Raw genomic sequence first — 23,900 nt, 5'->3', positions numbered from 1 at the left:
TTCGGTGGTCTGAACAACCTTTAATAGAACTGTCCTGTTTCTGATTGTCCCTCTCTCCAGAGGCATTGGGACAGGGTGGCCCAGTGCAGTGTGGACATGTCACCGCCCCCCCCAGCAGGATCAAGTAGAGGATGTGGCTGCTGTGGCATTGATGTCTCTTCTGTTCCCTGAGAGGTTTTCTGAGTTGCTCTCTCCAGGGGACAAAGCTGTGCTCTCAAGACAAGAGCCAGGAGGAAGGGGCTTCAGAAGACCCAGGCCCAGGGTAGGAACGTGGCTCTGTTCTGGTCTCTGTGACGCCACAAAGCTTTAAGTAGAATCTGCAGAGCTGCAGGCCACCAAGGCGCTCTGGGGGCGGCTTCTCCAGCTGGAGTCTCTGTGAGCAGCGGGTGGCCCTGCTCTGCTCAAGTCCTGCCCTGGGAAAGCCTGGAGGAGGAGGGGCTGGGCTCATCAGGGAGGATGAGTCACAAAACAGGAAGCGATCCGTGTCTCCTGGGGCTGGACTGCAGGCCTCAGAAAGGCCCGCCCCAGGGGTGCTGTGTCTCTGGCTGGCTGTGTCTCTGGCCATTCCAAGAGCAACAGGAGGTCAAGAGCCTGGAGGCTGAACCGGGTTCCTGGGGACCCCAAGGCCCCAGGGGCTGCTGGGCAGTGGTTGTCAGCAAGGAGGAACAGTCGGAGGGAGCCAGGATTGGCTAGTTAGGGGTCCACGAAGGAGACGGCGATATACCGGGTGCCCTTGGTGGTGGGGAGCCCCTCGTGGTAGTGCGTGAGCCGCCCGGGGTGCATCAGGGTCCAGCCCTTCCTGGGGGCTCGGATGGAGCAGTTGTAGCGCAGGAAGCGACAGCCCCCTCCCTGGGAGAGAGAAGTGTCAGTGCCCAGGGCAGAGCTGGCCCCCCCCCCACACCCCCAACCCAACCGTTTTCCTATTCTCTTATGTCCCACTGTCTGCCACAGCCAAGTGGCCCTGAGCACAGCCAGCCTGGGGATGCCCTGTGGAGTGACAGACAGACACTAGCTGCCTAAGGAAGACACAGGTGGAGGGCTCTGGCCTCAGAGTCAGGCAGCCCTGGGTAACTGTTGCTCCACCCTTCACTAACTCTGGGGTCAGTGGGAATCCCTCCTGTAAAGTGGGAACGAAGCTACCCTGGCCGTGAGAAGTCACAGAGGAGGCAGAAGAGTGTCGGGCCGAGGTTCCAACCTTGTCACTACCGACAGGGGGGCTGTCCTGGGCGCCCCTGGCCATTACCCAGTGGATACCAGAGCACCCTCACAGTTGTGACAACACAAAATGTCTCTAGGCACTGCTAATGGCTCCGGGGGGGCGGGGGGCAAAAACTGCTCCTGGCGGAGAACCCCCAGCTTAGGGAACGCCTGACACAGTCTCAAAAAATTGAACTGTTTTTGAACAGTTTTTACAAATTTTTTTGGCCCACCCCTGGGCCAAAAGAAAAAAAAAGAAAAAGAAAACCCTCAAAAATAGTAGCTTAAGGAGAAGATGGAGGCAAGCCTGGCCAGCTCCCTAACTGACCACATGCAGAGGCCCCCATGGGCCCAGAGGCCCCCACAGCTTCCCACCGTCCTCAACTCTCCCTCCAGCTGCAAGCCTGTGCCCCACACCTAGACGATGCCATACCCTGCCACTCCCAAGGCAGCCCTCTCCCTTCCACAGGAGAACCCAAGCTCCCTATCACCTGTGGGGCCCTTCCTTGAGAGCTTATCGTGGCTCCCTGCACAACCTCAATTGTTCTCACAACTCACAACTCCAGGGAGCGCACTCAGACACAGGAACAGAGAGGTCAAGAAATGAGGCAAGGCCACAGAGCAATCTAGCTCCAGATCTCCTAGAGTTCAGGCTGTCCCCTTGAAAGTCCCCTCTCTCCTGCCAAGTAGTGCCTCAAACCCACCTCTTCCAGGAAGCCCCCTCCACACACCAGGCAGCCCTTCCCTCTGGCCCTTTGACCTGGCAGGCTCCTCTGCCTCAGTCACCTGCCAGATGCTCTCCAGCCAACCCTCGCTCTGCCCTGTGGCCTGGCCCCTGCTCACCTCGTAATCCTCCCCCACCCGGTTCAGGGCAATGTTGACGGTGAAGGTGGAGGCGTCATGGTGTGGCATCAGCGAGGGCTGCTCGTCGGGCTTGTAGCGGACCACAAAAGCCAGGTCAAACTGGGCCTGTGCCAGAGCAGAGGGACAGTCAAGGGTAGGCGCCAGTCAAGAGAAGCTGCCGAGGACCCGGAGGGGCAGGGTACACAGCAGGGCCCAGTCCAATCTGTTGGCATGGCAGCTCCCAGGGCCACCTCCTCCTCTGCCAGGAACAGCACTGGCACAGAAGAGCCTCAAGAAAAATATAGGGAAAGAGGGGCAAGAAGGGGGAGGAAAACAAAAGCAAGAATGTAAAAGGAGGGAAGAAGGAGAGAGAGGAGGAGGAAGGAACCTAACCCTCAGCACCCTCTCGGCCACCATGCAGACAGGCCAGGTGGACAGAACCACGGGGAGGAGGAAACAGCTGAGTGAGCAAGAGAGAGAGTGAGCCAGAGATGGGGTGGACACAGAGGGGCGATGGCACTAGAGAGAAACCCAGAGGCGGACTGGGTGTACCCGCAGGCCAACTGGGGGTTCACTTGGTGGGCAGGTGTAGGAGCCAGAGTCAAGGTTTAAGGACAGAGGAGGGATTCAAAAGGGGCAAGGTGAGAAGCTAGAGCAGTGTCCTCCTGGGACCTGGTCACCCCAAGGCCCCATCTCCTGGCCCTGCATCCCCACCCCCACACTCCTATGATGGGGAGACCCTGCTCCTCCTGGTAACCACATATCCGGGCCTCTGCAGGAAGTTGGCGCTGCTGTCTGCCCACCCTCAACGGACCTCACCCCAGAATCCTGCCCACTCCATCTGGCCCCACCCTCCCCAGACACCCCACCCACTCACTTGGCCCCACCCTCGAAGGTACTCCGCCCACCACCTGGCCCCGCCCCTCCCAGACACTCGGCCCGCCCACGTCCGGCTGCATGGAGGGCGCACCCTGGTGTAGTAGCCGGGGTAGAGCTTCTCCGTCATGGGGGCGATGTACTCCACCAGGAACTTGTGCCACTCTCGCTCAAAGTTGATCTGGTTCATGTGGATGTCGATGGTCGGCACGTTTTCATAGCCGCCCTGGATGCGGTTGTCCTGGAAGTGACCAGAGAGAACGTGGCAGCAGAATTCTAGGACAGTCCCCCAGGTCCCCATGTCCTGGCATGTAGGCTCTGAGCCCCTCCCCTGGCCTGGGCATAGGATGGAGCTTCACTACATTATATGGCAAAAGCGGAGGGTTTTGCTGACGTAAGACCCCAAATCAATTGACTTGGGGTTAATCAAAAGGGAGTCTGGGTGGACCAGACCTGAGGGGGAGGGTCTTGGAGAGAGAGACTGTGGCTCCCATTGGCCTCAAAAAAGCCAGATGCCTTATGTCTCCAGCTGCAGGTACAGGAACCTGCCAGCCACCACACGGGCTTGAAACAGGACCCTAAGCCTGGGAGGAGACACCAACCCCATCTGACCCTCAACTGTAGCTTTGTGAGACTCTGAGCAGAGGACCCGGCTAAGCCAGATTCTGGCCCACAGAAACCAGGAGATGATAAATGGGTGTTTTCAAAGCCATTAAAAGTAAGCTTGTGGTCATTAGCCACGTGAAACAGATAATTAGTTCCATGGGCTCATTAGCTCAGGTACTGGGGTCCAAGGATTGGCCCTGTCACTGGAGCACAAGAAACCCCAGAATGCATGAGCTATTCCAGTTCCTGGGTTCTGGAGACTTGCCCAGCCACCAAAGCACAAGGATTGAGCAGGCAGCCAGAACCACAGGACAGTCCAGCTGCCAGATCAAAGGCAGCCCAACCTTTGAGGCACACTGGCTCAGGATCTCCTGTGCCTTTACGAGCAGAGCCTGAATGTCCCAGGCAAGGGCGGGGACGGGATTCCCGCTTCAGAGAACACATGTCCACCAGGCCCTGCAGAGGATGGCTGATGAACCTGGCCCTGACCACCATGTCCTGAGGCCCCTCACCCCACACTTGCCTATTCCTCTCCTCTTCCATGCACAAGTCAGGCAGGAAGCTAAACCATTCTAATAATAAGCCAGGACCTAAAAACCCAGCAACTCACAGTTAAGGCAGCTCAAAGTCACACAGTGGTAATGGCTGCTTGGGGACCAACCCTCCACCTCCAGTCTCCCATTCCCTCTATTCCTGACTGCCTTGCAGGCACCCCAGCCAGCGCTCCTAAGTGAAGAGTCCCAGAGACACTGGCTATGTAGCCAGGAGAAGAGCCCAGAAAGCAGTGCGGGCGGAGGGGCAGCCCCTGCAGGCCGGCCCCGATGTCTGGAGCCCTACCTTGTTATCGCCCATCGACCACTGGCCATAGTGCTCCATCTCCTCCACCAGCTCGTCACAGGCTGCCTCAGTGAAGATGGGGAACCAGTAGACATCGGGGCAGGGCTGGAGAGAGCGAGGGCCCAGTCTCGGGGGGCTGCAGGGCGACCCCTGCATCTTCCCTGTGATGCTGAGCCTGCTGCAGGGCCCCTAGGGAGCTCCCGTCCACTACACCTCAGAGCCCTCTGGGACCCCCTGAGTGACCCTGAGCAGCAGTGACTCTCAGACCAGGTGAGCTACTGAAAGCGGGAGGCAGAGCTCAGAGATGGGCTTGCCCAGCCAGCTCACAGAGCTACCAGCACAGGATCACAAAGGAACATGCACACCCAGGGAGCGGAGGCCGAGGGCCCAGGGGAACGGACACAGAAGACAGGACAGACAGCCACTCCTCAACTGGCACAGGGGCCACAGCAGAGACCCATTCAGACGTGTTTCCCTCTGCATGCCTCGGCCAGGGAAGAGGCCTACAGGCCCTGAGGCCCCTGCAGGCTCAGAGAGGAAACGTCAGCAGGGAGGGCCCATCCTGCCACCAACTCCTCTTGCCACCCTTCACCCAGCAGCAGGCGAAGGCCAGCAGAAGGTGAGGGCCTGGCAGCAGGCCAGAGTGTGAATATCTGGAGCTTACCGTCTCCACCAGCTTCCCCGCCAGGGCCTTGGTGTAATTCTCATGGATGTACTTCTCCTTCCAGTCCTGTAGGGCGGGAACCAGGCTGGGCCCTCGGGTCTGGCCTGAGCCAGGGGCTCACCACTTGCTCAATCCACAGGACGTTCCAAGAAGGGAGCTTCTGACGGGCTCCTCAACACGTAAGTGGCTACATACACGCTTGGGGTAGGTAGATGCTCACTTGTGCCCACGTGTGAGGGTGTGCTATCTAGGCACCCAAGTGTGCCCACAGGAGATGGTTTTTGCACACGTATGAACATGCCTGTCTGTGTATATGTGTATGTGCAAAATGCCCTTGTCAACTATAAGCTCCCACCATCTAGGAACATTGTCACAACTGTCTCCTTCAATCATTATGACGCCCTCAGGGACAAGACAGGCTGAGGTAGCATACCCATTCTACAGCCAAGACAAACCAAGACAATCAAGGCCCCAAAAGGTGAGAGGGTCTTGACCAAGTCAGAGTTGACAGATCTGGGCCTCAAAAGAAGGCCTCTGAGGCCTGGTCCCTCCTCCACTAGGTGGCGCTATCTCTGAGGGACCTTCCTTACCTGAATTCTGCCCTTACCAGCCCCCAGGGCAGAGGGAGGGGGTGACACAGGTAGCCTACAGGCCACAGGATCAGGGAAGTCCCTTCTGTTCCCAGCCCTTTCCACCCACCCCAGGACTCACCTCGGGGTTGCTGAACACCTCCCAGAGATCATTGTGGAGGTGGGTAGTCTGGTAGCTGTCCAGGGAAAGCAGGTGGCCAAAGGTGTGTCGGTTGGTCAGGAACATGAACACCTCCTGGGGACAACAGGCATGATTGAAGAAGCCCTGGCCCACCCCTCCCCTGCATGTCCCCAGGAGGGGCAGCGATGCTGCCAGTTTCCAGTTCACAAGACTAGGGATAGATAAGTGCAGGTTGCTCCTGGGCCTAGGACCAGCATCCAGGAGGCAATCAAGGAAGGCTTTAAAATTGTTTAAAAGGACTGGAGATAGAGTTCAGTGGTAAAGTGCCCCTGGGTTCAAACCCCAGTATCAGAAAAAATCATCACCGGGGCTGGGAATGCAGCTCAGTGGTAGAGCACTTGCCTAACACACGAGACCTGGGTCCATCCCCAGACCCCACTAAAAGAATCACCAAGAAATATGGGGAGGGGGTGCTGGGAAGCAGAGATGGAGTGTGGGGCCCCCTGGATACCTTACTTAGATGACATTTAGGGGGAAGTTTCATTTCCTTTAGGCTTTGACAAAAATATAAATAATACAAACAGTGTGAAAACTGAGTCCACCAAATGGTCCCTGTAGATCCTTGAGGACCACCCTCAGGTGCAGTGGCCCTGGTGGCCTCTGAGTGACCCTGCTGGACCCTCAGGTGCTTCCTGGCCTACAGTGCAAGGTAGCCCACTGAGCAGGTCAGAGCTGGAGGCCAGCTCCCCCTGCCCACAGACCCCCATGGCCACCCAGCCTCACAGACCTGCTGCCGGACGTTGGCACAGAAGGCCATGTCTGGGTCCAGCTTGCTGTGGTGGAACAGGTCTGTGTGCTGCAGCTCAGACCGCAGGGCGCTGCCCTTGATCAAGTAGATGCTGGAGATGTAGGGTACGTTCCACACACCACTGAGGGCGAGAGAGCAAGACGGTGGGGGTCACAGGCTGGTGGAAGGACTTACAGGCCAGGGGCTGGGGCCAGGAGGAAAGGGAGGTCACAGGCTGAGAGGGCATCATACTGTGGATCTGAATCCCCTACTCTGGGCACGTGGGCCCAGAGCAATTGTCAGGAAGTCTTTCTTTGTGTCTGGCTGCAGTTTTCATTGCTTGAGGGTCAAGACAAATTTGAGGGCAACCAGGTCAGGAGTCGCGGGGAGGGAGCCTCGGCCAGCCCAGAGGGAAGATGGAAGAAGGTGGCCCACCCCACAGGCACTCACACGCGCCGCCCCTGCACGATGTCCACGTAGTCCTCAGAGCGGGCATAGTAGCCATCTGCGCTCATTGCCCCCCAGAAGTTGGACCACAGCCTCCCGTGGCGGGTCATGAGAGGGGCAATGACGTTCCTGAGGAAATGGGCGTCTTAGTGGGACAGGAAATAGACCTGACAGGGATGGGGTTGGGGGCTGACACCTGCTCACAGGGGTACCTAATGGGGTGGGGGTCTGCCTGGAGGGTCATGTGGCTCATCAGCTCCCTCCCCACCACAGGACAGCCATTCTCTACCAGCCCACGGAGTCCCCAGGCTGGGGTCCCATAGCCCAGGTCACAGGCAAGCCCAGGAGGAGGCGGAGAAGCCAAGGGGCTTCCACCCTGCACAGGCTTCTCCTGAGCGAGGAGGGCTAGGGCCCAGCCGGGAGTGCCCACCCCAGGCTCACTTGTTCTGCTCGATTAGCAGCCTCAGGCTGTTGGGCTCGGTCAAGGCCACGTCTGCGTCCACGCTGAAGTAGTAGGTGCAGGCCCTGTCCTGCCGGCACAGGTCTCTGCAAGGAAAAGGAGGACTCCGGGTCGGCCAGGCTGGTCCTGGAGCCGCCCAGCAGCTGCCCACAACTGTGACCATGATTTGGCTTTACAGTGTACCAGCTGAAGGGCCACGGAGAGGTCAGCCAGCCCTGGGGCAGACCAGCTGCCACAACGGTCCGACTCCCAGACTCCCACCCTCGGCTTCCGCACTTACAAGACAGAGGCTTAGAGCCTGGCAATCGGCATCGAGTGCCCTGAAAACCTGGTACAAGGGACAGCATAGGCCACCAGACAGGTCCCCACCGCGCTCAGGGCAGGGGAGAGGCTGATGTTGGAGGGCATTTTGGTAACGGGGGCTGGAGGTGTTGGTCAGTGGTAGAGCACTTGCTTAGCATGAGGGAGGCCCTGGTTTCCGTCCCCAGCGCTGCAAGTGAATAAATCAACTAAAAAGCGTGTCCTTTTCTTTCATCTGCTCAGGGCTCAGCAATCTACGGTCCCTGGTCCAAATCTTCCCACTGCCTGGCTTTGTACTGCTTATGAGTGAAAAAAAATGATGTTCTGTGTTTCAATGACTGGGGCAGAAAAAAGAACATCAGAAGATTACGTGGAAGTCAAAGTTCAGTGTCCCTAAATAAAACACAGTCCCACTCATTCATTACATGACATCTGTGACTGGCACTGTGCTGCAAGGACTGAGCCCAGCAGTTGCAACCGATGACCCCACAAAGCCGATTGGCAAATCCGTTTACACTCTAGTGCTTTGGAGGAAGTTGGCCAACCCTGATCTGGAATGTCCAATTCTTCTACAATCAACACAAACTACTTGCGTTTTTTGTGTGTGTTTTTGCCTTTTTCATAGTAAAGGGAAAAAAAATCAGAAGTTGTTTTCCTTAATGTCAGCTTTTGTCATTTTCTGACCCTCCAGCTCTTCCTCTTTTCCTAGTTTTGCTTTTTGCACCCAAATGACAGTGTTCCGCCTGCCTGAGAGCCCGGAGGTTGACAGGAAAGAGACCATTTCCCTATGTGACAGATGGGAACTCTGAGGCCCGGGAAAAGGCCGAAACACACTGGTCCCCCAGAGCTTCTGGGCTCCTGATGCCCGGCCTGCGGCTCCTGACACCACGGCCCATCTGCCCGCCACGGTCAGCGCAGACAACCACGGCCTGTGACTCACGCGCCCATGTTCCTGGCATCCGCGTTGGCCAGCCGCACCTCGGGGCCCACCAGCTTCACGGACTGGTACTCGCCGCCATGGGCTGCCAGGAACTGCTCCACCTGGGCCTTGTGGTGTTGCTCCTGGGGCAGGCGGCAGGGGGAGGAGAGGACTCAGGTTCCACCCCAGGGACCACAGCCCCACGGTCACTGCCGGGCTGCTCCCCATAACCTCGGCACATGGCTGGTTACCTGCGTTCCCAACTCCAGACCTCTGCCCAAGCCAGGCCCTCTGCCTGGATTGCCCTTCTCTGCCATCTTGGAGCATCCTCCCTGACCAGGCCAGGCCTGCAGGCCTCTTCAGGACCTCTGACGCCAGAACAGCATCCCCCCCAGCCCCAGGCCCACGCACAGAGACACAGTCCACGCGGGCCTGGGTGCGGCTCAGGAAAATGCTCTGTTACAAATTGCACCACATGACCCTTGGCCACAACCTGGCCAATGAGAGCCCAGACCAGGAGCCCTGTCATAAGGTGTGCGGAAACAGCAGCGTCTTCAGGCTCGAATTCAAGGTTCAGACCAACCGTGGCCCTGTCATGCTGAGTGTGTGACCCCGGACAAGTCCCTTTGCCTTCTCCACTTCAGCTTGCTCCTCTACAGAAGGGCAGCACATCCCTCCCCAGGTCACCGTGAGTCAGACACAGCACACAGTAGGTCTCAAGACCACCTGTGACAGTTCTCCTTTTCTATACAGCTACAGCTCACGGGTGGGCCCTCCAGGGAGCCTGAGAGCCTCGCCAGGCAGGGCCCACACCCCTTCTGCTCCTGGGGGTGCAGGAAACAGGTGATATGCATGTTGGTGACCTAGGCAAGGAGCTGAGCTGCGTCCCTGGGGGCAGGGTGCACACTGGAGGGGTCGAGAGCTCTCTGAAGTGGGAGTCTGCAGCTGGCTGAGAAGACTCTGGAAGACAGAGCCCGGCAGAACACACGGGACTGGGCGGGAACTGGCTTCACAGCCGGGAGATGGTCAGAGCAGAGGTGAGAGGCAGGAGGAGGGGTAGAAAGGAAGGAGCTGGAGTGGAACCAGGCCTGCTCCCCACAGAGCAGCCTCAGGCCCTCCGCGGTTCCCCAGGAGGAACCTAAGGAGCAAAATCCAACTTGACATCATAAGATCAAATTAGAAAGCATTAGCTGGGGCAGCATGGGAGGGGATAAAACAAAAATGACAACAGCTAAGAACACCTACTATGTCGCGCCTCTTACGCACTAGGTTCTTTTTTGGAGGTAACCTTCTTAAACCCTGCAGCAATTCTATGTGATTGGTGCTATTATGATCCCTACTTTATAGTTGAGAAACAGAAGCCCAGAGAGGTTGAGGGATGTGCCCAAGGTCACCCAGTCAATAAAAGCAGTCTTACTGGGATTCATGCCCAGCCCTCTGACTCCAGAGTCAACTAGTGATTTGGGGTCACTGCCACATCTACTTCCGTTTGGCTCAGATAAGCATGGTTCGGTCAGATCCTCAGAGGGCTCAGGCCAGCTCATGACGCTGTCCCCTTAACCCCAAGCCACACGAAGACCCTCAGGGTGCCACACGAAGACCCTCAGGGTGCCTGCTACTCACATGGTTGTGAATGAAAAGCCGCATCCGTTTCCGCGGGTAGTGGAGCCGCAGAAGCCGCTGGAAGAACAGGGACAGGAACGGCGTGGGCTGCTCTATGAACACCCCGACCAGGACCGTGGGCAGAGTTTCATCCTGCGTGGGGGAGGGGTGGCTAAGGGTCCAGGAGCTTCCAGACACTATGTGGCCACCAAGTGGCCAGTGTGGACGCAGCCAGACACGGGGTGACCCCTTCACTTCCCACCAGAGCCGACGTCTGTTCCAGAACCATCTGTTCCTGCCCCATCTTGGGGCACTGAGCCCTGTATGTCCCTAAGCTCAGGGATGGCCATAGCCTCACCCCAATGCCCTTGAGGCTGCGAAGGCCCTCATCACACACGGTGCAGCCCGTCTCAAAGGTCCAGAACCGAGGGATGTAGTTGCCCAGGTAGTTCAGCTGCAGCTGTGGAGGGGACACGGGAATGAAGAGGAGCCTGCCCACCGGCCTCCCCGATCAACAGTCATGAAGGGCCCTCCCTGCGTCCCTGGTGAGCCCTCTCCTGCCCTGAGTGGGTCTTGGTGACAATGTCCTATCCCTCAGAGTGCACAGAAGCTGCAGGGCGGTGCACAGGGAGAACTTGGTGGTCACGGTCCCCATCCCTCAGAGGTTCCAGGGGAGCAGACCCCAGTGCAATCAGGAAACCTCAATCTTTTACACACTCCCTTCCTCCCTGTCCTGCAATTCTGATGCAGGTGGCCGAGGACAGACAGAGAAAAATGTTAGGAGCCATGGGCCAGTTCCCCAGGAGCGACTTAGGTCCATCCTGTCCCCAGGCATAGCGTGCCCTAGGCCCTTGCACGGCACCATGAACACAGGGACCATCTGTCCTCTTTGCAACTGACCATGACTTGGCCTCCGGTGTAAAAAGTCAATAAATGCCCACGGAGAGAGTAAAGGACTCTGCCCCTGGCTAACATTGTGACAGTGCTGGCAGCACTGCCGAGGCCCACATGGGGACAGTGGACTCCCAACTGAGCACAGGAGGAATGGACTCAGATGCGAGGTGGAAGCAGGTGGCCCTTCTCCCAGATGCTGGGCTCCTCCCTACCTTGGTGGGCCCGTTGCCGTGGATCAGGACCGGGAGTGTGTCATAGGCCAGGTTCCGTGCTCTCACGTGGCCCATTTCAAACTTGAGCACCACCTCATCTAGGGGTCAGAAAGCAAAGTGCCATCCAGGGTCAGACCCAGAAGCCAAGCCCAGGGGCCAGCAGGTGACATCATGTCACCTCTCTGAGCCTCAGTTTCCTCATCTGTAATGCGGGGCAAATCCCTTCCTCATAGGTGAGTGGGAGGACCCTGTGTCCAGCCAGCACTTGGCACCACAGGGGCACGTGGCGTGAGCGCAGAATCCACGAGCCCACACCTATGACGTCCTAATGGAACTAGAAGTGGGGACAGGAGAACAAAGCCCCAGGACACCCCAGCTCCAGTCACGAGAGGAGCACTGAGAATATACCAGGCAAACCAGGAGCGCTGGGCGGGGAGATCCCTGGTACTCTGCACGGAGGGAAATGGGGGGACGGCTGCAGTCGGTATAAAATGCACAGAGGTCTTTTCTTCTCAGTGGCCTGAGAGGATTCAGGGAGGGAGGCCTTCCATGGGGGTAACCATGAGGACAGCCCCTCTGTGCAAGCTCCCAAAGGCCAAGGGAGTGGCCCGGCCCAGCTTCTTAACCCAGAGCCTGAGAAGCCACAGGCAGGAGGACGATGGTTCTGCATTTCGCTTTTTCCTCTTTTTTTTTTTTTAACTGGGAATGAACCCAGGGGTGCTCTTCCACCGAGCCACACAACCCAGCCCTTTTTATTTTTTGTTTTGAGACAGGGTCTAAGTTGCCCAGGTTGACCTTGAACTTGCGATCCTCCTGCCTCAGCCTCCCGAGCCACTGGGATTACAGGCGAGCACCACTGTACCCAGCCGTTTCCCATTTTTAAAGATAGGAAACGGGAACTCGGGGTGTGTGTGTGTGTGTGTGTGTGTGTGTGTACAGGGAGAGAGAGTCATGCCGGAAATCACCCAGCAAGACCCGTGACAAAGCAAAGCAACGTCATCACCAGCCCCGGACATGAGCCCAGGCCAGAGGTGTCTGCCCCTTCAAGTGCTATCCCTCCTCTCCCTTCCGGCGCAGTCATGGACCCCAACCCAGGAATCCTTCACCTGGAAGGTGGGAGAGCAGGGAAGAAGGGGGCCCACCCAGAAGAGGGCTCCCACTGACCCCAGGGGCCGCTCACCCAAAGCTCCGTCCAGGTTCTGGAAGATGCGGCAGCGGTGGTCCAGGGTGATGTTGATCTGCTCCTGGGGGAAGGAGGGGACCAGCTGCAGCAGACACAGGCCCTGGCTGAGGCCGGGGCCTGAGCACACAGTGGGAGAGCCTGTCCCCCACTTCTCTGCCTTGGCACGTGACGGCAGCCCTGAGGAGGCCAGCCAGCAGCCATGCCCTGGGGTCTCTGGTCTTGGGGGTCCATTCACAGAGAATCAGAGGCTCTCAGAACTGAAGGAAAGGAGGAAGGGGCTGCTCCTACCACAAGGCTGATGGCCACTGTAATGACCAATGCCAATCACCAGTCTAAGTACCCTGCATACACACATTCATCTCATCCTCACCACACCCCTGGGGAAAGGACTCTCGCTTCATTGTACAGTCAAGAACCTAGCCATGCTGATCTCGGACTCCAGCCTCCAGAACCCTGAGCACTGCTTAGACGCCCCTCGTCTATCTGTTACAGCTGCCCAAGGGGTTAGGACACCGACCCAGCGGCCCGGGCCCAGGGGGACGGTGAGCAGTGCAGCCTGGCCAGTGGGACCCAGAGCCAGGACTCCCGGCCTCCTCTCTCTGGCCACCGCCAGCTCTTACCCTCTTCTCTGGGTCCAAGAAGATCTTAGTGTAAAACAGCTGCTCACTGTCGCTGTCCTGGCCCTCCCACTGGGCCACCAGTTTGCTGAGGCTGGGAGCATAACCAATGAAGCCTGGGTAGTCGCAGAGGTGGGGGGACATAGAGGCAGACACTTAGCTTCGGGCCTCTAAGCCAAGGGCCTCCCCTATCCCCTAACTCACCCACCTCCCAGGCTTTTACCTACATGCTCTGCCTCCTCCCAGCAGTCCTCCTGGACTGGAGGAGGGCAGCTATTTATGCCACTAACTGATGAGTTCCCAAGATCAATGGTTCCCACCAACCTGCACCTACTCAGTGCTGAGCACCTACAGGTGCTGAATAGATGGACTGCACCAGCCCTGGGAGAGTGGAGTTGGGGGGGATCCAGGCTTGGACCCCCTTTTATATACTGATCTGGTAAAGTTAGCCCAGAGGAGGGCAGGGGCTGGGCCAACGCCACACAGCTCTCTGGTGGCTGAGTCCTGGCAAGCGGGCAAAGCCCACGCGGGCTCCCTGGTTAGGGTGCAGCCTTCGAGAGGCGAAGAGAAACCGCACACCTTGGCCCCTGGCCAGCCAGGTCATCTGCTGGGCTAACTCTCTGAGCTAAGGACACACCGGCTGTCAGGGGCAGACCTGCTGCTGACACAGGCCTGTGGATTTTATCCTTTGCAGCAGGAAGTCACTGAGTGACAGCACGGATTCGGATCCTCTTAAAGACCTCTGGCGCTGCTGGGTGGAGAATGTACTGGAAGGGGATGAGGCCGAGGCTGGCAGAGCAGTTAGAAGCTGACTACAGAGGGCCAGAGGTTGGGGGGGGGGGGGGCATGGGGCCTGCAAGGTGGGGAGTGTGACCCCACAAGGGCAGGTTCAGGCATCCTGAAGAGTCGAGAGGCCTTTCAGACACATGAGTGATACAATGTGAGATGGACGAGAGGTGGGGACATCAGGGGAGAAAGCCAGTGCGACTGCAGGTTTTGACCTCGCAGCTGAGAGGCTGTTTAATGAGGCCACCCTTTGCAGGGGAGCAGGCTGAGGTTAAGACTCTTCATGATGCTCTGCATCTGTGGCCTGTGATAGGTCTCACCCAAGGGGCCCCTCAGGAGGGCAGGGTCAGGGGGCCCCTCTGCAGGGTGCTATGCTCACCCAGGCCTCTCACCTCCAGAACCCAGGAACCTCTTGCCATCAGAGACCACCGGATACTTGGCCTCCAGCCTGCGGTCTGGGTAGATGAGCTCCTCCGCGGAGAAGACCACCTGGCTCTTGGCCTGCCGGAACTTTTTGAGGAGCTCCCGGGGCCCCGAGGCAAACACCACATCGTAGCTATGGCCAGAGCAGGGAAAAGAGATGAGCAGGGGTCCAGGGGGGGCACCAGCAGGAGGGGACAGGGACCAAGGTGCCCCACAAATCCCTTCTCCCTGCCAGCCCTGGGTCACCGTCTAGGAGACGTATCTGATCTGCCCATGGACTCCAGCCCAGCCTGCTACTTCTCCACCCCAGTGATGCACAAAGATGATCCCCATAACCCACGTCCTTGTCACATTCAAAACACACCAGCTCTGGATGTGGTGGCACAAGCCTGTAATCCCAGTGGCTGGGGAGGCTGAGACAGGAGGATCGTGAGTTCAAAGCCAGCCTCAGCAAAAACAAGGTGCTAAGCAGCCCAGTGAGATCCTGTCTCTAAATAAAATATAAAAATAGGGCCAGGGAAGTAGCTCAGTGGCTGAGTGCCCCTGAGTTAAATCCCTGGTGCCCCCCCAAAAAACCCACACTGAGCAGGTCACCCACTTCCATCTTCTGACCAGGAGTGGGAGTGGCCTACACCAGATGGTCCTATCCTGGGGTTCATGGATCCCCTAAAGCCACAATCTTGGCTCCTGATGTGCAGGGAGGGCCTCGGTTTAGAATATTCCTCTCTCGGGCTCTGGTGAGGGTGCAGTCAGGAAGCTCTCGGCCACCTACCTGTCTGTGAAGAGAATGACCAGGTCCTCCTTGTCTGCATGCTTCTCCAGAGCTCTCTTCAGCAGCCGAACCTTCTGCCCGCCCCCTGTCGACGCCCCCTGCTCCACACTCCAGTCCTCCCCCAGGCCCAGTGCCTGTGGAGAGGGCCCCTTAACATTAGCTTTTGGCAAAGAAATATTTTCCCAGTCAAATTCCCACCTGCAGCAGAGCAGCAAACATCCTGACTCCTGTTTGCTCAGCCCCTCTGGGCCTCCCCTGTGGAAAAACCCTTCTACCCAGGTGTGAGGCTGGCCTGGCCCCCAGGGGTCCCTGACCACCCCTGGCCAATCAGCGGGTCCGATTCCTCCCGCCTTTCCAGGGCCAGGTTTGAGCATGTGACCCAAGCATAGTCTACCAGCCTTCCTGGGTCTATTCTGTTGAAATTTAGGAAAGGCTTCTTGCTCTAATGCGTTGAGTCTGCAGCAATGTCACCTGGCCACCGTGCAGAGGAAGCACGTTTGCAGGTGAAGACAAGCAGAACGTAGACCCAGAAGGACAGGGCCCTCGCTCTGCTGAAACCCCAGAGCCACCTAGGCCTGAAGCAAACCTCTTCTTCAACCTCATCCTTGTGAGCTAATGCATTTCCTTTCTGGCTTCAGGCCAAGCTCTGGGGAGGCAGTGATGTCATCGGTCTTGTCCACCACTCCATCCCCAGTTCCCCACACGGGGGACACAGAGAAGCACCTGCAGGACTAAGCCCCGTAGACCATGGACAGAGAACACCAAGCCCATGACGGGGACTCAGAACAGTGCTCACAGGGAAGGTCCCCAGATCACTGTCCCAAAACGTCCCAGGGTCATCTGTGGAAATGCCGATTCCCAGGGCCTGCCCATTACCCAGGCCCCCCTGGGTGAGTCTCCTGTGGACTTTTCCAGTCTCGCCTCACCTCTTGCTCACCTCCTAGGAAATGCTCACGCTCTGTCCTTGTCCTAGCTAGTTTTCATCCTTCCGCCTTCTGGAAGCCTCCCTGTGGCCCCAAGTCTGTCTCCGGGGCCCTGGCAGTGTGGGATTCTGCCACCACCCCTTGCTGGCTCTACCTTGCCCAGGAAGCCCCTCACCTGGATCTTATAGTTGAAGAACTGAGCTGAGCGCTTGAAGCGGCGGAACCCCTCGGTCTCTCTTGTGGCCACCGTGAGGACTAGGAGGTTGTCTGTGGGCAGAGAAGGGCGTGTTGAATGGGAATAGAAGCTGTGGGGAGTTGATGGGGAGCAGGGGGTCACAGTGACCTGTCCAATCCTGGCAGCACGTGCCTTCATGTCAACCCAAGACCCACGTCGGAGGGGGTGCACCCAAGATTACTCCACGGGTTAGTGACAGAGCTGGGACAAACCCAGGCCTCCCTGCTCCCTCCCAGGACTCCTAGCTGGTAACTACCAATGTGTCAAGCAGTGTCCACAGGTGAGGTGTCAGCACCCTGCCGTGAGGAGCTGAGCCTCTGGCTTTAGGGGGCTCAGGCCCCCACGGGGTGGGGAGAAGGATTCGTTCTGACCACCAGAAGGTCTCTCCAGCTGATGTTGGACGTTAGCCCAGGATGGCAAACACGAGGTCCAGCGGCCACTGCTCTCACGCCCACGCCCAGCACAGACACTGCTACTCCAACAGGCCTCACCCAGCTGGCCCAGAGTGGGAACGGACTTGAACTCCCTGTCGGTCCACTACTGACTCAGGGCCACAGCAGCTGCTACCTTTGGACAAGGGACCTCACCCAGGCTCTGCAGTGAGGCTTCACTTCTCCAACAGAACTTGCTGGAAACAGCTCCCCAGACAGCACGTCTGGGAGCCCCAGGGAAGCCCTCCCAGACTTGCTGGGAGACCGTGTTCTCTGAGAAGCGGGATCTGGAGCTGGCCTGCCTGCTCAGACCCCTGGCTGTGCCCCTGCCAGCTGTGAGACCTTGGGCAAGTCCCTGTCCCCCCCTGAGACTCGGCTTTCCCCTTATAAAGTAAAAACAATGACACTACCTGCCTCCCAGGCACTAGTCAAGTAAGACCAGGCACGTGAGATCCTCTAGGGGACGCTCAGCACACACCAAGAGCCATGGCCAGCACTGGCCAGAGAGGCAAATGGCACTCGCCAGGCCAGGCACTGTGCTTATCCAGGCTCTCCTCCGGCCAGGGCTCTAGCCACTGGGCTCCGCCCCTTCCAACTGCCTCCCCCTGTGTCCCTTTTCTGAAGTCTAGGGCTAGTAACAATGACACCCCTTTCCCCCCCACCACCTCTCTGAAGACCTCGGACACCGCCCTCTCTGGCTGCTCATTGTTTCTGTGGGGGCTTAGCTCCCTCAGCACCCTGCTGTTCTGGTAAAGATTAACCAAGATTAACCAGCAGCCAGGCCAGCAGCAGGCAGGTAAGGCTCCACCCCTAGTCAGGAGGGGCCTGGGCTCAAAGAACAAAGGGGGCCATCGGGCCAAAGCAGTGGAAGCTGAGCAGCCTGCAGGCTCTGGCCCCAGAGCAGGGGTGGGCAGGAGCCGGCCGGGTGGGTAGGAGGAGTGGGTGCTTCCCCCTTGACCCCAGGGGCCAGGAAAAGGGGGGCTTCTCACACTTGGGAAGGGCTCCCCTCAACTCCTGCCAGGATGACTGTCTCCCCCAGGTGAGGAGAACCATCTACCAGCTCTGAGGCCCTCCTGCCAAAAGGGGGCTGCGGGGGGCGGGGGGGGGGGGGGGGGACAGGAAGAGTGTCACATTTCACCAATGGAAAAAGCCAGCTTGTGTGATTCTGGACTCTGGGAAGAAACCCGGCTGCAGGGGCGGGAAGGGGAACTGGGGAGGGTCTCAGGCTCCCTTCTCCAGCTCTGCTTCCAAAGGACAGTGACTTACTGGCTCACCGTTCACTTTCCACATGCCACGTGCCACATGCCACCCTAAGCACTTTATTCACACTAAACCCACTCTGAAGTTAGGAAACGGGCTGGGTGGCGTCTAGCGTGCCCCAGGGAGCCAAGATATGGTGGCACCAGGGCTGTGCCACAGCAGCCTGACCCGGCGTCCCCTCTCAACCTAACTGCATGCACTGCCCAGGCCTGGCACAGTGACCAGGCCACCTGCTCTGAGGGCCCCGTCTTTCCCTCTAAGGAAACTGTCTAGCTGGGTCACAGTGGGGTCCCCGCCATGCCAGACCCTCCTCATGTGCCTGTCCCTCTCTCACTCTCGTCTGCTGCCAGTGCCCACCCTGGGGCCCTAAAGTCCTGGGCTCCCTGGGCTGTGGCAGTGCCTGCTTCCCCAGTCAAGGGTGCCACGAGGTCACGTGGCTCAGCGGTTTCTGCACACCAGCATGGGAGGCTGTGACAATCGATGGCCTGAGGTCTGCAGTGGGCCCAGGAGCCTGGAGTCTTCCTTACTTTCCCAAGTGATTTCGGTGTCAGCCACATCTGGGAACCAGCAGGCCAAGCCGTCTCCAGTCCTCTGGGCTCCAATGTTGGGTGGGGAGTGGCTCTCAGCAAGAGATCGCAAGTAAGGCCTCTCCTAAGGGACCCTGGCATCAACCCCAACACCCCCCAAGGAAACAAATGCCTCAGTGACCCAGGTGCACTCCATTCCCTTGTCCTGTCTGCGGCAGCCACAGCTCTCCTAGGGAGGCCCTGAGTCCAAGGCCTCCAGGAGGCCCTCTTCAGTCTCTCCCCTTACCTAGCCACCCAGCTGCTGAAGGACTGGGACAGACCTGCTGCTCTTCCCTTTGTGGGGCCAGGTCACGCCTTTCCTTCCTTGGCCTCCCTCGCCTCCCCCTAGCTGGACAGTTGCCAAGGCGAGATGTGCTCCTGTCAGGCCCAGAGGAGCACCCTCAGGAGGTGAGTTTAAAGAGCTCCAGGGGCCGAATCCCCAAGAGAAGCCACCTGCTGCTGTAGTCCCCATCACCCTCCACCTGCAGCAGAAATGAGACACAGAGAGGCTAAATGCCTGCCCAAGGCCACAGACCTTGGCACAAGATGGGAACCAGTTGGCTAGCACCCCAAACGCCATGCTCTTAACCTCACCCAGGACTCCAGAGACTCCCCGCTACAGACTGAATCCAGCATTTCCAAGGCTTCTCTCTGGCCTCCCCAGGGTGGACACATGGTCCAGGCCTGTTCCCAATCCCTGGTCAAGCTGGCTAGAGCTCTGGACAGCCCTCAGGGTGTCAACGTGGAGACTCAGCTTGGGCTTGGAGATACCAAGGTCCACCCACCTGCTTTCTGTCTGCTCAGCCACTGGCCTTGATCTCAGGCCAGGGGCCACGTTGGGCCTGGCACCAGAGAACTAAGCACCCCCCCAACTGCTGGCTAGAGTCCAGCAATGATTTCCCCAGATGGATGAACCTGCGATCCAGCAGGGATAAATGAGATGTAGAGGGGGAGACAGACAGGCTCTCTGGGCCGGCTTTCCCCAGTCGCAGTATGGGAATAACATGGAAGACAGCACTTCCTGCAGAGACTCCCCGAGGAGCCTTGGGCCAGGCTGTCAAGTGCTGGGCAATGGGAGCACCTGGGTTCTTGTCTGAGGGAGGAGTCTCCCCTGAGAAAAGGGGCCATGCAGGGGCGGGCGCTGGCCTGGGGTCAGAGTGGACAACAGCCACCCTCCTGAGAACGAGAGTGGCAGACAGAGGCTGGGCAAGGGGGCTCCGGGAGGCGGGCGGGAGAGCTGAGGAGGTCCTGAAAGAACAGGGCCTCTGGGGTCCCACGGGGAAGGCTGAGACCCAGCCTGACTGAGCTGGCCCTGTCCTCCCCAGCAGCTCCAGCCCGGGCAAGGGAAAGGGTGGTCAGTGTGTCCTCTTCAGGCATGGTCAGGACACACCCAGGCTGCTCTCTGGGGAGCAGGAATGAAGAAGGCTCCTCCCAGCCCAGGCCCACCCCAGGCCTTGACTAGGACTAGTATAAACAAGGTCCAGCAGAAGGGCAGACAGAAGTGGGGATCCCTGTGCCTGGGGCCTCCCTGGTTCTGGCTGCCTTCAGGCACCTCAGGACCCAACCCATCCATCCCGGCTGCCTGGCTCCTGGCACTCTTCCAACCCCTTCTGTGGAACAGCAAGACTGGGAACCCCACCCAAGCCCAGCTCACCTCCCCAGGGGCTCTGACCTTGCCAGGTGTCCTCCCCTCCCCGTGGAAAACCAAGGCCTGCAGGGACAGGCATGGGCCTAAGGAGGGCAGGAGATGGGCCCCAGGGCCTGGGGGCACCTGGACACACTCCCTTGGGGCACCAGCATCTGCCTGTGCACTGCTGCTCTGTTGAGGGCCTCTTCCATCTGCTACATTGGTCCACAGGCTCCCCGAGGAGGGCAAGGTCTCCTCCCTCAGACACAGGGCTCCCCGGGAGCAGAGAGTTGTGTCTTCCCCATCAGACAAGGCTCTACTGAGGTGAGGAGCTCTGTGTCCCCTCTGATTGGAGGACCCTTCAAAGTGACAACTGCCCATGTTTCTCTCCCTGTGTCAAGTTCATGGATGTTCAGATGAGAGGTTAGACACGAGCCAAGAGCACCCCACCCACCACGCTCCCCAGGTCCCACCTCAGGCCCGGCTGAGTACCAGAAGGGCACGGGTCACAGTCCCTGCCCTAGTCAACACTTCCTATCCCAGCCACCTGACAAGGTAAGGCAGGAGCTGGCCTCCCTGGGGGCTGATGACTGTGCCTTCCCTGACTCTGGTCAGTGGGGGGCTCAGGCAAGGCCTGCAGGGAAAACAACCATCCCATTCTATTCTGCCGTTCAGCTAGGGGGAGCCGGCAGGTTCCCCACAAGCAGCATTTCCAGGTAGAAGCCTTGCAATCAGAGATGGGGACCAGCAGGAAGGAGCTGTGGATCTGAGTCCCAGACACTGAGGGACCCCACCTGAGACCAGGCGTTCAACCTCTCAGGGCCTCCATCTTCCCACCTACAACTGAGGCTAGTGATTCCTCACCTATCAAGAGTCTAACGGGGCTGGTGGTGCAGCTCAGAGGGAGTGCATCATGCATCACGAGTGAGCGAGGCCCTGGGTTCCACCCCCAGTGCTTCAAACAGTCTAGATGAAGCAAGGGACGGACAGCCTCGCTCCTGCACATCCATGGGGCCTGCTACCTGCTAGGCACTTTACCCTGATGAGCTCAGCAACATCCCCCAACCCCAGCAGCAGCACCCTCTATGCTGGCCGCCCTGTATCTCCTTTGCCCTCCTCCTGTCACCCACTGCAGTGGGGGTGCCCGAAGCCCTGCCATCAGCTTGGTCCATCTCTGACTCACCTCTCTGGGCTGTAGTGTAGGCAGCCGTATTTTCCCTCCTGGGAATGGTCTGAGGTGGAGGAGGCCCACATCAACAGAAGCTGGGAGAAGGGAGGCTCAGGAAAAAGAGGCTATCATAGGGCTCATGGCTCCTGACCAGTGAGTGGCCCCAGGCTGGTACAGGCCCCTGCACACACCACCAGCTCAGGCCTGTGCTCAGCATCTCTCTAGGGGGACTTCTTTGACCCATCTTATGCCCTGATGGGCTTCTCCAGGAAAGGTGGCAGCCCTGGCCCAGGACAGGAAAGGCCATTTTCCGAGGACCTTTACTGGGGCGAGCATTGAGCTGAATTCTCACACACTGGCCTCGTCCTCTGGAATCCTTCAAGAGCTCTAGAGGTGAGATATTATCACCCTGTTCTGTACCTAGGACACTGAGCCTCATGGAGATGCCGAGGGCTTTACCACTGAGAGGTACGTGGTTCTGGGTACAACCTAGCACAAAGAAGGTGCCTAAGAAATGGGGTTCCCATCCCCCTTGGTCCAAGGGTCACAGAACCCAGTTCCTTCTGCTATCCCAGCACCCCTCACGCTGAGGATGCTCCCAGATCCTCCAGAAGGGTGAACAGGGTGCCATGGAGGGCCAAGGGGAATGGGTACCAGGGAGGCTATGGCCAGTGTGACTTGGCTTTGACCAGATGGGCTCCTCAGAGCTCGCCGGTGCTCACTGGGCAGCCCTGGAAATGGGCCACACCAGGGAGGGCTGAGGAGGACAGAAGTCCCACTTGGGATAGTGGAGCACACCTGGAAACCCAATCTGCCTCGGAGAAGTAAAGAGGCAGGAGACTGAGGGTCCACACAGACTCAGAGCTGCTCTAGGGCTGGGCAAGCATCTCACCTGTCTGTGCCTCAGTTTCCTCACATGCCAACCAGAGAGAGGAAGACCAGCCTAGCAGGAGGCTGGGCAGAGCACAGAGGAGGGGGGGTGGCTTAAAGTGCTCCACAAACCTGAACCACACCTTCACCTCCCCATCACCGGCCAAGGCCTAGTAGCTCTGGGCTGGGCCCTAGAAACAAGACATACCTGGGGTGACTCCTGATCAGAGGCCCACAGCTATGCGACCTTAGCCAAGTGATCAACTCTGCGGCCTCAGTTTGCCAAGCTAGGAAATGGAGACAATAGAAGGAAACAGGTCCCAGCGCAGTCGCCGGTGTCTGGCCCTAGTAGCCCATAAATAGTAGCCAGTGTGGGTTATCATTGTCCTGTCTCCGCTGAATGGGACTTCAGCTGTCACCCTGTCCAGCCCGCTGCACGAAGGTGGGAACCTCGGCCCCAAGAGGGGAAGTGATTTGTCCAAGTCACCAGCGGGCAACTGGACAAGCCGCCGGAGCCCAGCCCTCGCTCCAGGCCCCGGGTCCACACCGGTCCTTTCGGGGCAGCAGGGACACCCCGGCCCGCTCCCTCGCGCCGCGCCCGCCCCGCCCCGGCCGCACCCTCACCCTCCGGCTTCGTGTCGCCCTTCGCGGGGGCCAGGAGCAGCCAGCCCAGCGGGGCCAGGAGCAGCAGGGGCCGCATGGCGGGGTCCGGGGACGGTGTGCGGGGCCGGCGGCTCTCACAGGACTGGAAACTTCGCGACGGGGCCGGCGGCTGCCACGCACTGGGCCCGCCCCGGGGGCGGCGCCGCGGCTCCTCCCGCCCCGCAGGGCTGTGCCGCCGACGGGCCGCGCCGGGCTCCCCGGGCTGGGGCGGCTCCGCGCGGGTCCGGTGGCGCCCGGGTCCTTCCGCCGGCCCCTTTCTCCGGGGTCTCACAGCCTCCTGGAGGAAGGAGGGCCGGGCCACAGTTTCTAGACCCGACACGGCGCCGCGCCGAGGGTTCTCGGTATCCACTCCCCACCCCCCATCCTCGGTTTGCTCACCTGAAATCCAAGTGGAGCTTATAAGGGCATCTATGCAACGGGCGCACGGGTGGGGTGGGGTGACCTGGAGCGCGCTAGAGCGACCCTGGGGACAAGCCCTGAGAAAGTCAACTCTTGGGATTTCATTAGTTCTTCCCCAAACCCAAGGGGAGAGGATGTGAGCCTGGGGGGTTCAGGGATGTGGAGGAAGGCCTGGCCCTGCTCTGGCCCTGCAGGGTGCTGGAAATGCAGAAATCCCACTCTCACCCCCAAAGGGAATCCAAACCTGGCATTATGTCCCTGGGAGGCAAACTTCTGAGCCTAGGGAAACCGAGCTTTGGAGGTTAAGCGCTGATGGTTGATGAGTGAACCAACCAACGAATGAATGAATGGAAACACCAAAGGCCCAGCAAACAATTGGAAGGTCTCTAGTGCAAGGGCTCCTGATCCCCAGTCAGCTAGAGGCATCCACCTCTGGGCAAAGTCCTCCTCTCCTTGGAAGAGACCTCAGAAGGGACCCAGGAGGTTCCTTCTGGCAGATTAGGAGATACTCTACCCTAGGACACTGCAGTATGGTCCCACTCAGTAAAGATACTTTTTTCTTTCTCTCTCTCTCTCTCTCTTTTTTTTTTTTTTTAGAAAAAGGAAAAAGAAGCTTTACTGC

At 58.8% G+C, this 23,900-nt stretch overlaps 1 protein-coding gene across 1 annotated transcript; it reads right to left on the bottom strand.

The window, feature by feature from the left end:
• On the bottom strand, positions 1-22,984 carry Plod1 (procollagen-lysine,2-oxoglutarate 5-dioxygenase 1). The gene is made up of 19 exons (XM_027947647.2): positions 22,841-22,984; positions 16,235-16,326; positions 15,137-15,270; positions 14,334-14,497; positions 13,159-13,271; positions 12,536-12,599; positions 11,356-11,453; positions 10,608-10,709; positions 10,271-10,402; positions 8,669-8,790; positions 7,410-7,514; positions 6,972-7,097; positions 6,522-6,663; positions 5,735-5,848; positions 5,024-5,089; positions 4,360-4,464; positions 3,011-3,157; positions 2,041-2,166; positions 1-849 (listed from the first exon to the last, which is right to left on the bottom strand). The coding sequence occupies exons 1-19, from the start codon at positions 22,914-22,916 to the stop codon at positions 694-696; spliced, it is 2,184 nt and encodes a 727-aa protein (XP_027803448.2). The 5' UTR covers positions 22,917-22,984; the 3' UTR covers positions 1-693.
• Between the last annotated feature and the right edge of the window lie 916 nt (positions 22,985-23,900).

This window comes from Marmota flaviventris, chromosome 10 (genome assembly GCF_047511675.1).
Source record: "Marmota flaviventris isolate mMarFla1 chromosome 10, mMarFla1.hap1, whole genome shotgun sequence".
In the NCBI taxonomy this organism is placed as follows: domain Eukaryota; kingdom Metazoa; phylum Chordata; class Mammalia; order Rodentia; family Sciuridae; genus Marmota; species Marmota flaviventris.
Note: the sequence above shows the minus strand (reverse complement) of the source record. Positions and strands in the feature narration are given on the sequence as shown.

Excerpts from the sequence above, each read along its gene's own strand:
- Plod1 (XM_027947647.2), bottom strand. The coding sequence starts at position 22,916 with ATGCGGCCCCTGCTGCTCCTGGCCCCGCTGGGCTGGCTGCTCCTGGCC. Across the intron at positions 16,327-22,840 it reads GGGCGACACGAAGCCGGAGG|ACAACCTCCTAGTCCTCACG; the intron begins GTGAGGGTGCGG and ends CTCTGCCCACAG. Across the intron at positions 10,710-11,355 it reads ACGGCAACGGGCCCACCAAG|CTGCAGCTGAACTACCTGGG; the intron begins GTAGGGAGGAGC and ends TCCCCTCCACAG.